This window comes from Zootoca vivipara, chromosome 4 (genome assembly GCF_963506605.1).
Source record: "Zootoca vivipara chromosome 4, rZooViv1.1, whole genome shotgun sequence".
In the NCBI taxonomy this organism is placed as follows: Eukaryota; Metazoa; Chordata; class Lepidosauria; order Squamata; family Lacertidae; genus Zootoca; species Zootoca vivipara.
This window is the reverse complement of record NC_083279.1, coordinates 8778924-8791671: the sequence shown is the minus strand read 5'-3', so window position 1 is coordinate 8791671 and position 12748 is coordinate 8778924. Positions and strand designations below refer to the sequence as shown.

The window sequence follows — 12748 nt, the reverse complement described above, 5'->3', positions numbered from 1 at the left end:
CTAGCAGAACTGTTTAGCTGTATACCATCCTATGTTCAAATAAATATATGCTCACAACTTGAGGTAAACTTTTAAAATTTTAAGTGCTCCAGTTAGTTTTACCATGAGGGTAGGATATAACTATCCTGTGTCTTTTACTGATTTATTATCGGAATCAATCAATAATAGAATAAATAAATCTCCAAGATTAACTGTTTTTAACCAGCAAGACATACACATTTCTGTGGTCGGGTAGGGCATGTTTCATTCATCTATGTCTCCTTAGGCTCAGAAGTAAACTGGGCTTCAACAGTCTTATCTTCAAACATATATATATAGCAAAAGTTGAAGAAACAGACACATTAGCTAGATGGGCAGGGTATAAATAATAAATTATTATTATTATTATTAGCTAGAAACACAGCTTGATGCTATTTTAAACACCATAACCACCTTCCAATTTAGTCATTTTAAAATCATGGGATACTCACAGGTCCTGCAACATCACAAGACGTACAACCTGGTACTGAATCTACTGAAATCATCTTGTTTCCACTCTGGTTAAGCAGGGAGCCACTCTAACTCTTTCTGAAGTCAAAAATTATTAAGTTTTGAAATGTCCATCTGTACATGTCAAAATATGTTTTTTAAAATGAAGATAAAACACTTCAAGTTCCAACTGTGTCTTTTGCCATTAGAAGAACAATCCATCACAGTTTATCCTAGATCAGAACACATTTTTCCTTAAAAAGTAAAAACGAAAAGCTCACTAATTAAGGGTCTGTCTGTCTGTCTGTAGTATGCAATGCTAGTACTATTCAGGAGTAGACCCACTGAAGTTAATGGAAATGGCTAACTTAGGTTCATTTAATTTCAATTGCTCTACTCTCGAGTAGTACTTAGCTGGATACAGCCAAAGAACTGTCTTCCCTTTCCCCCCCACCTCTGTTAAGATGGCTAATCTGTTTCAAGATTGCTGAGCCTGCCTATGCAGAAGCATGCCTCAGATTTAGAAGGTGCTGTACTGGTTTTAACAATGTGCTTGGTGTTGGTGCCTTGTTGATTAGCCACCAACAGCTAATATTGGCGAGTCTCCAACTTCTAAGTTAATATACATTATATGAGGGGCATCTTTCCTGTGCAAAACATTCAGCAAAAGAGACCATTCTGCAGGTGCCATAGCAATCAGATATCACCAGGAGAGAGCCCTCTCAATACAGACACCCCAATCACGGAACTCTCTCTCTCGAGCTGCTTATCTGGTGCCTAGCATGAAAAGTTTTAAGTGTCAGCCATTTGCACACACATTTAGTTGATTTTAGCCATTTGATGCCATGTTGATGCTGTTCCCTTCATTGTTTTATTAACTTTTTCTCTAAGCCACTTTGAAAACTGATTTGAAATTACAGGAGGGGAGGGGGTGAGTTAAATAAATATAATAAATGAATGCTTCCTTTTATTTTTTAGAGGTCAAGTTTTTGTCCCATTGCTTTTTAATAAGCCTTTGTTTTTCTTTTAAAAACAGCAGTTGGTGAAGCTTGCCTTGGATTATTCAAAAGCCTAGGCCAAAAGCTCAACCCTCTGAATTCTAAGCTCAGTCTTTAGAGAGGAAGTGTTAAACACCACTCTGTTAAAGAAGAGGGATGCAAAGACTTTATGCCAAATCCTGGTACTGTTGCATTTTGGGTTCTTTGTCCATCTGTATGTAAATGTGTTGCCAAAGTGGTAGCTACTCTGAGTCAGAAGCCAATGTGAAAGCAAGTCATCTTGTACCTCCTGAGCAATTTTTTTTAAAAACCAAAAAAACTCCACTGCAGTGCTAGGGAGTTCTGAGTGCGGAAAACACATCCTTGAATTTGTGACAGTGTGACTTCTAAGTTTCCCAAGATGCACTCTTATAGGCACAGTACTTACACGGACATTTTCCCAAGTCAGTTTTCCTTACTGTCAAGGGCAAAAAACCCTGCAAAGGGAGGCAGGGACAGCTTTATAGGTGGAGATATTTTCCATAAATGTTGCCCAAAGAATTTGTTAAAGCAAAACCAAAACAAAGCAAAGCAACAGGTTCCAGCTACAGACACTAGACATTATGGAACATTGAGGCGAAGCAAGGTCAGAGGTTGATGCTCCTTCTATACTATTACTGAAAATTTCTATGCTTTAAATCAATGTATTCATGCCCCATTAATAATAGTTGAAAGGGTCTCTTTCTGTCAAAAAGTTAAATGCCACTTTATTGTAGAATGAAGGTAGGATAGCTGGCAGGTATCACTATTTTCAGATTGCATGGATTTTTCTTTAACTTTTAGATTCAGGATCAGACGGATTCACAAATAAATGGAGGCTTATGGAGACAGTTAAAGAGTGCATCTCCTGCAATAGTTAGTACACAGGCTGAGACCCTCCCTGCCCATGGACTGTCTCGCTAGAGTGGTGCATGCTCTGGTTATCTCCTGCTTGGACTACTGCAACGTGCTCTATGTGGGGTTACCTTTGAAGGTGACCCAGAAACTACAACTAATCCAGAATGTGGCAGCTAGACTGGTGACTGGGAGTGGCCCCCAAGAACACATAACACCGGTCTTGGTACATTGCCTTCCAGTACGTTTCCGAGCACAATTCAAAGTATTGGTGCTGACCTTTAAAGCCCTAAATGGCCTTGGCCCAGTATACCTGAAGGAATGTCTCCACCCCCCATCGTTCTGCCCGGACACGGAGGTTTAGCTTTAGGTCCAGCTCCGAGGGCCTTCTGGCGATTCCCTCACTGCGAGAAGCGAAGTTACAGGGAACCAGGCAGAGGGCCTTCTTGGTAGTGGCGCCTGCCCTGTGGAACACCCTCCCATCAGATGTCAAAGAAATAAACAACTATCTGACTTTTAGAAGACATCTGAAGGCAGCCCTGTTCAGGGAATGTCTGATATTTTATTGTATTTTAAATATTTTGTTAGAAGCTCCCCAGATGGGTGGGTTATAAATAATAAATTATTATTATTATTAATCCATTATTTAATTTTTATGTGGTTTTTTATATATGTATAATTGTTGTAAACAGCTCTGATATTTTTAATGGAATTGTGGTATACTGGTATTTTAAAGAAATAAATGTTAAGTGTATACTTCCGGGTTTCGCCGCGCATGCATGTGCAGAAGTGCTCTATCGTGCCGCGCACATGCGCAGAAGCGGCACCTGATGTTGTGGACATTTCAGGGTATGTAAGGACCCCCAGAACGAATTAAGTTTGTATCCGGAGGGTCCACAGTATTTTGAAGTTCTGAGAAGATATTCCATATGACAATGCTACATCTTTTTGATGGGGTCTGTGTGGCGAACCTAGTTAGGAAGAAGGTTGAGCAAGTAAGGGGTTAAGTTTGGAACCTTAGAACCCTCAGGGGCAGGGGCTGGCAGGGTATAAAAACCCTCCCCAGTGGCAGTTAGGGCAGTTGAGTTGAGTGGAGTGGAGTTGAGTAGCAGTTGGGGTTGGAGGTGTCGGTGAGCATCAGAGAGCTAGGTGGCTTATTGGGGGAAAGGAACACACAGGATAGGAGTTTGAGGTGAAACTGGTGGCGTGGTATAATTAGAGGTATAGGCCGGTAATTAATTTAGCAGGTGTAGGCCGGTATAGGGTAATAGTTATAAGTTTATGTATGACTTTATGCTTTCAGTAACCACACGCTTCTGTACCAACAAATAAAACACACTTGTTATTTAAAACCTATCCTGGTCTGTGGTATCTGAATAAAGTGCATGTATCCAGCTGGCAGCCTGAGGGAAACTGCAGCTGCGGATACAAAGTGTCATTGGTGCAGCATCAATCGATCGTAAAACATCCAGTGGTGCTGTACAGGTCCATGCAGGACCGTGACAGTCTGTGGTGCATTTGTAACCTATGAAGCATACATGTTTAAATGCATAGCTACAGTTGAACACACACTGTGGAGCTTGATAGCTCATGAAGTGGTCAACAGCTTCGATTGAAACATGTTTAGTGCATGTAGGACAGCACTTCCAGTTGCACAAAGGAGGAAGGGTCCTATGATTTACACCAGATCTCCCATCCTTCTGCAGCCCTCTGTGCCATACCTTGCTCAAGAGTCTCCCAACCCCAGGATTGCCTTTTTGGGGTGGTTCTGGGGTAGTATGTTTCCTATTAATGATTTGCTGGCTAAGAATTTATTTTTCCTAATTAGTGTTTGCCTTACGTTGTTGCCTTACACCTTACATCAACAGAGATTTTCCTTTTTTGGAACTTGTGATTCACCTTAAGCAATAGTTTTTGCAATTGCATAAGCACAGAGAAAACAGCTTTTCAGGCTGATGTAAGCGATCAATTGCTTCAGAAAAAGACAAGATTCTATAACTAAAAAGAGCAGATTTTTAAATCCATGTTTCAGTTTTAAAATATGCAGTTAGTGTTTGAATATGGTGCTAATTTTGATTCTGTTTTATAAACAGGTATTGGACTAAGAAACGGATTTATTAGTCACCAGAATAAAGTTATAATAATCGCACTGACTAGAAAATTAGGTGTTAGTTACACTCTTCATCACACGGTTTGCCAGAGGCATTTCTTAACTGCCAGTCAGGCTAGGCAACATTCCATATACTTTGCATAAACAAATATGTTTGGAAGTTTCAGATTATACCAACATTGGTAACTAGGGCTTGGTTAGCAACAATACACTTTTGTCTTTTTGAACATCCCAAGGACATGCTCATACAAAGAAATGTTATTCATTGATTTGGCTGCATATTACATCCAATCCTGTTGAATCAGGATGGCTTCAAATAATTAACACTTCCTTCCCCTTTGGTCCTGCCCGCTCCTCTCCATATCTCCCACAGATTAGTTATCTTCATCAATGTAGCAAACTTGCAAACTCCATTCTTTTAAATCGGGGATGAGGAACCGCCAGTTTGTGAGACTGTTTCAGCCAAGCCACACCCATCTGTCCTATATCAGACATCCTACATGGGAGCAGGTAAGGGCAGGGCTTAGCTGAAAGGTGCACCACAGGCACTATTAATTGATAGTGCCTGCAAAGCCTCTTGCATGCTGCTCCCCAAGGGCTTTGTGAATGTGAAGTGCAGGGCTCGCAAAGCACCTGACAACTGGTTGATTGAGCAGTGCTGTGTAAAGGGCTTTTACATAGCTGCCAAGTTATCCCTTTTTTAAGGGATTTTCCCTTATGCTGAATAGGCTTCCTCGCGAGAAAAGGGAAAACTTGGCAGCTATGCTTTTATGCTCAGCACTTCCCAAGCATCGGACTTGAAAACCTCCTTGTACAGCACCTCCCGAGTGCCCAGCAATTGTTCGACATTTGGGAAGCGCTGTGCAAAGTGGGTTAAATCACCTGACATGATGATGACTGAAAGGTGGTGATTTCACTCAGGGTAGGCCCATTGAAATTAATTAGCATGATCTACTCTGAAGAAAACTTTTAACGGTATACACTCCCTTGTAAGCAGCAGGTGGCAGTAGCAGGAACCAGAGCAAAGTTTGCTTTTTAAAAAAGATATTTGTTTCACAAATACTGGGTGGTACTTTAACATGAGACATACTCAGAGTTTACCCATTTCAATAGGCCTACTCAAGGTTATGATTTAGATATCACTGTAATTCTGAAAGCACCACATGCTTAAAATGTTTCCAAAGTGGTATTTGCTCATGCAATGTGGTTTCTCCTTCCTCTTCGCTCCCCTGCAGCCAGCTCACCGGTCAGATTTGTTTCTTTGTGTGTGTGTGTGTGTGTGCGCAGAGGAAGGGTGCTGGAAGAGGAAAAAGAGAAAGTGGAAGTCGTGATGCGCCAGGGGATTTCTATTGTGCAACTGTGTGGTCATTGATGTCAACCATTGTTTGCTAACTTGTTTCATTTCCCCCAGACATTCACATCATTAAATAAATTAGAGCATAGGTATCCCCCAAACTGTCTTTGCCATAGAGCTTAGTGGCGCATTGTGCCATGGCGCTGGCCTCTCAGGAGCACCCCAGCGAGTGGGGGAGCTGCATGGCTTTGCCGGCAGCCTCCTCTTTCCCTGCACACCCCGTGCAGCTTGCCTCCCAAGCTTCCTGCGCATGGGAGGAGTGCGGGAGGGAAGCCCTGAAGAGGCAGGTGGGAACGGTTTCGATGGGGACGCTGGAGCCTCTCCCAGCAGCTCCCTGTCAAAGCTCCCCACCAGCAGGCGAGGACCCCGTCTCTACCTTTTCCGGTGCGGCAGCTTCCCGGCGGGCAGAAGGGAACTAACTCCAAAGTGTTTGCAAAGACTCTCCTCTTCCTCACCCAGGAGCAGAAAGAGCTGCTTTGGCTGCTGCCCCTGTGACTCAATCCATGCTCTTTTCTGGAGACCAAGCTGAACTCTCATTGAAATAATTATTTCATCGGGTCTGCCCAAGGCATTTGGCTTCCCCCCTCCCATAGACCCGTCCTTAGCTGTGCCCAAGTGCACTTTTATTTCTCCTTTTAAGTAGTGTTGCAAAATGCTGCACACGCACACCCTTTATGCTGCATGTGACACTATTTCTACCCCGGCTCAGCTTCCCGACCACCACCTTCCTCTCCTCTCAGTCAGTGCCCTCTCCTTTCTGCCTTCCTCTGTCCCTCTTTCTCTTTTCATTCAGTAAAGGAAGGGGTAGGTTTGTGTAATTCCCAAGTTCAAGTCAACAACTCTGGGGTTCCCCCTCTTAAAAGGACTGACAACTCTGGGAAACGGGGGGGGGGGCACGTCGGAGGGATCTTTGCACCACGGCGCCGGATATGCTTAAGACAGCCCTGGGTATCCCAAAGACCCATGATCATGTGGGTGTGGGATATATTTGATAAAAGTCAGCAATAATACAAGGTTAATCCAGAAGTGCTTTGTTTAATGATAAAATGACTACAGCATTTTTTATGATCTATTTGCTAATACCAACGTATAAGCATGTTTCCCAGAAATGCTGATTTCAAGTAAACCGCTAGGGGGTAAAGTTTAATAATATGTTAACAACCTTAAATGTCATAATTTTATTTTGACCTAATTCAGTTGAGACCTCCTAATCGTTAATTTATACTCTTTACTGCTTTATATGCAAGAAAATCAAATAAGACATGTTACACTTTAGAAAGAGACCAAAAACATATTACAGTAGTATATATTCTTTAAAAAAAGAAACTTACTGATATAAAAAGCTTTCACATAAGCACAAAGCTATCCTTAACATCTGTCATAAAATTTCAAAATGGATTTACTTTCACATCAAAAGCCAAGTGATGTTAGTCAGTAATAAAAGATGCTACACTTTTATGTCACCACTTTCAGTCTTATGAAAATCTCATGACAAATGTGAAAATGACCGACAATAAACCAAGACTGTCTGCCAAGTTCTTTCTCAAGAGAAGTGTTCAATAGCATGACGGCTGTGTCAAAAGCTGTAGCACAGATTTTATTGTAACACTGATATAACAGCCTTATGAATGAAGCAATAACTGACTTCTGACTTCCTATCTGGTAAGAATTTCCAGCTGGCAAGCTGAGTGAGAAAAGGGGCTCTAAGGTTGAAGGAGCTAAGAACAGGGAGCCATGAGGCTGAATGACTAAAAGAGTGGGACAGAGACAGGACAGCAGTTAACTACCTAAAAAAGGTTGTTATGCAGACAAATTAACAGTTGTAGTGCAGAATGTCCATATTGCCAATAAACAGAATGTTCCAAAGCTTAGCACGGAGAGCCAAAGGAAATCTCAAATCTTTGCTAATGGATTCAAGATGCCAATAAAGACAACAACTACCAAACTACACTTCAGGCAAATATACATTCGTTGGGAAGTTTACTTTTTTCTACTAAATTTTCAAATGGTTTATAGAAACTTGGCTTTTCTAATTCTTCGCTCCCAATAACAATTTATACTAGTTCTTTTAGCTTATCAGAGATCTAAATATGACAGCCTGGACAGGGTGAAAGGAGCAGCTCAATCTGTCAAGCACAGTGACACCTCTGAACAAGTAGTTTGAAACCAGAAGCCTCAACTTTATTTGTACAAATGTTTAAGTCTCTTTTTAAATAAATGTGAAAGGAAAAAGAAAGGTGAACGTACTTACTGTTCTAAAAGCTGCTCATGTTTTCCTAAAGCATCTTTTTCAGCTGCAATAGCTCTCTCTCTTTCAGTCACAGCATTATCTCTGGCTTCTCTTAAATTTCTGAAATTGAAAAGTGTTTCAGAGTAAATGTTCCTTTTATTCTCTAGTATATTTTCACAAGTAAGTTATGGTACTAATCTAGTTTTTCTGTAACTGAGCTCCAACAGGGGGGAAATCTGGTTATGTGCATACGTTTTTCTTTCCATGCTTCGTCCACCAATCCCCTCAAAATTTCATAGAAACTTATGTATATAGATAGAATACTAGCTTATTAATTCCATTTATGAATTGCTTCCTATGAAATATCTAAAAAAGATTAACACCATCAACAATAAGAACCATACAACTTCATTACTTATATAAAAACAAATTCCAATCTAATGCAGATACAAACTGGGATTAAAGATCTCCACTTAGAAGGCTTGTTGAAAGGGTAGGTGTAATAGCAACAGATTTGTCAGAGAGTAGAACTTTGCAGGGGTGTAGGAAAGGAAACTCACAAAGAGCTCAGGGACAGGGGAGCAATGATATTTTGGTAGTAGTAACTGGAAAGACCTAGCATCTAAAAGCTGAGAAGCAGAATGGTAAGGTCTTCAAGATAAGACAAGTTAACATCAGGGAACTATAGCAATAAAGGATAGGGGATAGATAGGAAGTACCTGGAGAAAGGCTATATGAAAAAGGGAAATGGTAAAATAGTTGGAAACTGTGGGTAAGAAGGGTGGAGAGAAACCACAAACAGGGTCTAGCAAGTGTACCGTGAAGCCAAAAGTGGGCAAAGGAGGTCAAAGAGATGGATTTGGTCCCAAGTCACAATGTGGAATTTCTGTGCAGATCACATCCTTGTCCATCTAGGCTAGCATTTTCTTGCCGAGGTACAAAAGAAATCATCCCCTCCTGTTTTCTGTAGTCAAATGTGTGTGTCTGCGTGTAATATATATGAAGGTTCCATTTCCCTAGCATAATTAGTATCAACTGATAATACACTGATATCATGTGTGAACATAATATATTTTTTAAACCACCCAAGGCAGGGGCCATCACCACATTTTCCTCAAGTCCTTGCTGGAACAACTCTAACCAGATAGGCAGATATGGTAGACAACTTCAATCTATACTGTACAAAATATGGCATATGACCTATGATATAGAAATCCTTGTACAGGTAGACAGTGCTTTTTTTCTTTAAATGAATCCACATATAACAGATACTTCCTTTTATATACTCTGTATTTTCGAGGACTGACTTGGAATTGGTGTGTGTGTGTGTGTGTGTGTGTGTGTGTGTGTAAATTTTAGACATTTTTGTAACTCTGTAGTGTCATGTGGACCTGAGATTCATTCTATGGTATTCTGGATTGCGTATTTCAGCACCTGCTCTGTGGAGCACACTTGCCACTGAGGTCAGACTGGCAAACGACATAGGTTGTTAAACATCCAATAAAATATAAACAATTTTTCTAGACAGTAGAAACAATTAGGCGTTTTTGCTTTGTTTAGAATTGTGGTATTTATTTTAATGTACAGTATACCAATGTGGTATCATTTTGGTGTTTAGTGGCTTATACCCTTGCCTGATAACTAAATACCCCCCTCAAGAGGAGGTAATAATAATAATAATAATAATAATAATAATAATAATAATAATAATACAATTGCAATCCCCTTACTCACTCAGGTGCCAGCTAGACTCATATTCTGAGTCTATAGTGCTGATTGGTTGAAACTGGCTATGTGATAGCAACACTGGAGGCAACTAAACCTAATTCAGAGTGAGGGCAATGCAATTCAGGATGAATTACCCTCACTCTGAATAAACTTCACTTGTTTTCCATGATGCCATCACATTGCCAAATCTGATTGGCTGATTGAAGAACATACTGTTCCCAGAATGAAGGCTGAAATGTTAAAGCTTATCAAAGCTACTGAAAAACCCCTTTCATGCTAAAAATATTTGTATCACAGCCATACTATCCTTAGTTCTTCCTAATTTGAGACCTAAACTTTGTTAAGGCATAGCTCCTATATTAAATTTATGCTCATAATATTAAACATTCACCTATTTTTTGAATATGCGTTTTAACATGGCAGCTGTACGGAGATTTCACCTTTGAAGTTTCATTGTTTCTTTTGAGAAGGAGAAATGCTGCATTAACAATTACTATTTTTAGATCAAAAAGCAGCTCTCATTTAACTATAAGGCTTTTAAGCTTGAAACACTAGGCTCAATTCTCACATTACTTTTTGATGTGGATGCTGCTTCACAAAGTGACTTTACCATATCATTGTCATGCGGTAAATATTTCATGTGAATGCCGTTTATTCTGATGTGATATGCTAGATGTCATTGTGTAAAATAATAATCAAATGAAACATTTCATGACAATTATGTTTTAGATCCACCATCTCCATTCTGGCATCCCCCAGTTTTCTTGCATCATCCCTGACCACTGGCTATGATTTGGGGGGAGGGGGTTCACCCTTACCCCTCACACCTCCTCACTGATTTTACTATTAACATCCCTTGCCTATAAAACAGAAAAATTGAAAGAGGTGCAGATTTATGAAAAAAACTACAAGATGAAAAAGTCAGACTCTGTTGCCTTATCTATTTGCCAATGTACAAATGTTGTACAGGCCTTCAAATACCATTTCATGAGAAGAATTTTCCTAAAAATTTACCATTATTAAAAAATAAAAAATAAAATAAATTCTCAGCGGAAAACATTTTATGGTCAAAAGTTATAGATGGTTAGGTCTGTTTTTACTTTCTTTGACTGAGCAAATGCTGTGCTCTTCTCCCAACTAATAATGGGGAAACTACAACTAAGCCAGTGAACAATAGCAACAAGAAACAGGGAAACTAAAACAAAACACAAAGGGATTCAAAAATATCAAGTGAGATGCAACTGGGGAACACTTTCCATTGTGATAATGCTGATTCATATAGTTCCAGAAAAAAACCAAACAAACAAACAAAGCAAGCAGCAGAGCATTCATTAAATGAGCAATCAAATATGTATCCTCTAAGCCAATATGTATCCTCTAAGCCACTTCAGGTGCATTTGTGTAAATTTTTAGGATACACCCTACTCTGATTCTTAATCTTATTAGGACTGATTCACACATCACATTTTCTAAGTGTACACTTTAAAATATTTTAAATGCATACAAAGTAACATTGAATGCAACAAAACAGTTACTGGTATTTGCAAATATGTAACACTCAGTAGGGTGCCAAAAATGCCTTTGCACTCAAGTGCCAAATCTAGGTTTGCCGTTTTGTAATGTGCAAAATGGCTCAAGGCAACATTTATAAGCCCAGAGGCACCTTCAAGAATCAAGCACTTTGCAAGGGACGTTATAACATATAACAATCCCTTGAGAGAAATTTGCTTTGCCTCAAACCACAACAAGGGATCTTATATTATCCTTGGAAAAGGATCTAATACATATGGCTTTATGTCAGCAAAACATTCTGTATCTTCCACAAATATATGTAATGATCAGGTGCTAAGGAGACAAACTTTATGGGTCCCTCCTTCTTTCCTCGAAAAGCAGAGAGCTTTTTCTCTTGCCTTCCTTTAATCATTTTGCCCATTTATTTTTCAGCAGCAGCATGATGTTGAGTGTTTTGCATAGGTTTTATGAACATATGAAGCTGCCTTATACTGAGTTACATCATTAGGTAATCTTGCCCAGTCAAGACTACTTTAACTGGCAACAGTATGGTGGGTTGAGTGTAAATAAGGATTTTTCCATCTGTTCCTATTATATTTGATGCCGACTGTCCTGAGACTGGCTGAAAAGGTAACACTGGCCTGTCAGAAAAGGCTTACAAAATGATACAAAGTGAAATATTACTTTAGCTGGGAATACTGTTTGCAAAGGATTTATTCTAGGTATTCTTGCAGAAGCTATAGTTGCAAAGAACCAAACACTATTCTTTAAAGATCATGCACTGATCAAATGATTCCTCCAGCTTCTAGAGGAGTTGAAGACTCTTCTGCTACATCCTTGAACTGATATGTAAAGTTATTGATCCATAGCAGCTACTTTCTCAAGAGCAAGTTCTTTTCCTTTTTTTCTTTTTGGACTAAAGTGCACCTCAGCTTATGCCAATAGATCTGTTGTTTTTGATGCAGCAAACTAATACAACAACCCTTCTGGAATGTACCTTATTTGTGAACTGTGTTCCTTGAGTTGAATGACTTCTTCCTGTGAGCTCATCTATGTAATTTGAAAGTCTGTTTGTATGAAAGTCACCTCATTATTTCAAAACTGGTGCTGGAAATGGGACTGCTAGTCCCATTTGGTGTTTCTGACTGGGCGCTAAGATGCCTACAAGTGGGAATTGTGTTCCCCCTAGCATTCAAAAGCAGGTAGCGTTGTCACTCCAAAGGAGTTGTTTCGTCTCCCTCCTTTGGAGTCAGTTTCCTGCTTGAAGCAGATCTTTCAAACACCATATCATGTTTTTCTGTCTGTGCATTGTGTCATTATTGTGTCTGCATGTGCCTTAGTCAGAGAGAAGAAAGCTCCTGTGGTTTCTCCCACCCTTGTTGTCTTAGTGCCTTTTCTTCTCAGATTTTGCTTGCCTTGGTGTTTGTGTCAGAAGCACCTGTCTCAGTGCCCTGTTACATCTCCATTGTACCTTG

General features: G+C 39.9%; 1 protein-coding gene across 2 annotated transcripts in view; it reads right to left on the bottom strand.

Annotated features, from left to right (window-relative positions):
• Positions 1-12748, bottom strand: part of PIBF1 (progesterone immunomodulatory binding factor 1) — a 79867-nt gene that overhangs the window by 53425 nt on the left and 13694 nt on the right. For both annotated transcript variants that reach the window (XM_060273324.1, XM_035115491.2), the window contains exon 10: positions 8055-8153. In XM_060273324.1, the coding sequence (XP_060129307.1) occupies positions 8055-8153 (99 nt within the window). The remainder of the gene's footprint in view (positions 1-8054; positions 8154-12748) is intronic.